This window comes from Haliaeetus leucocephalus, unplaced genomic scaffold, assembly GCF_000737465.1.
Source record: "Haliaeetus leucocephalus isolate CR32 unplaced genomic scaffold, Haliaeetus_leucocephalus-4.0 Scaffold416, whole genome shotgun sequence".
NCBI classification, from domain to species: Eukaryota; Metazoa; Chordata; class Aves; order Accipitriformes; family Accipitridae; genus Haliaeetus; species Haliaeetus leucocephalus.
Genome location: NW_010972852.1, coordinates 6,687 through 6,914, shown reverse-complemented (window position 1 = coordinate 6,914; position 228 = coordinate 6,687). Strand labels below are relative to the sequence as shown.

Genomic DNA, 228 nt, shown 5'->3' with positions numbered 1-228 from the left:
GCTGTCCCCTCACCGGATCGCGCTCCGGGGAGCCGGGCCGGGAGCCGGGCAGCCCGTTCTTGGTGGGGGTCTTGGCTTCTTTCCGCGGCACCTGCACCCGCTTCAGGTCCAGCCGGTCGTGGGTCACCCATTCGTCCAGGCGCTTGTTGACTGGGGACCCCCGGGGGGGGACACAAAACCACACGGGGTGACAACGGCACCCCCCCGTGTCCCCCCCCCCGTCCCCCC

At 72.4% G+C, this 228-nt stretch overlaps 1 protein-coding gene across 1 annotated transcript in view; it reads right to left on the bottom strand.

Annotated features, from left to right (window-relative positions):
• LOC104835896 (histone acetyltransferase KAT5-like) overlaps positions 1-228 on the bottom strand; it is a gene marked incomplete at its 3' end in the record, with an annotated part of 13,361 nt that overhangs the window by 12,801 nt on the left and 332 nt on the right. Inside the window, exon 2 of the mRNA XM_010574132.1 lies at positions 14-150. Coding sequence (XP_010572434.1) covers positions 14-150 — 137 coding nt within the window. The remainder of the gene's footprint in view (positions 1-13; positions 151-228) is intronic.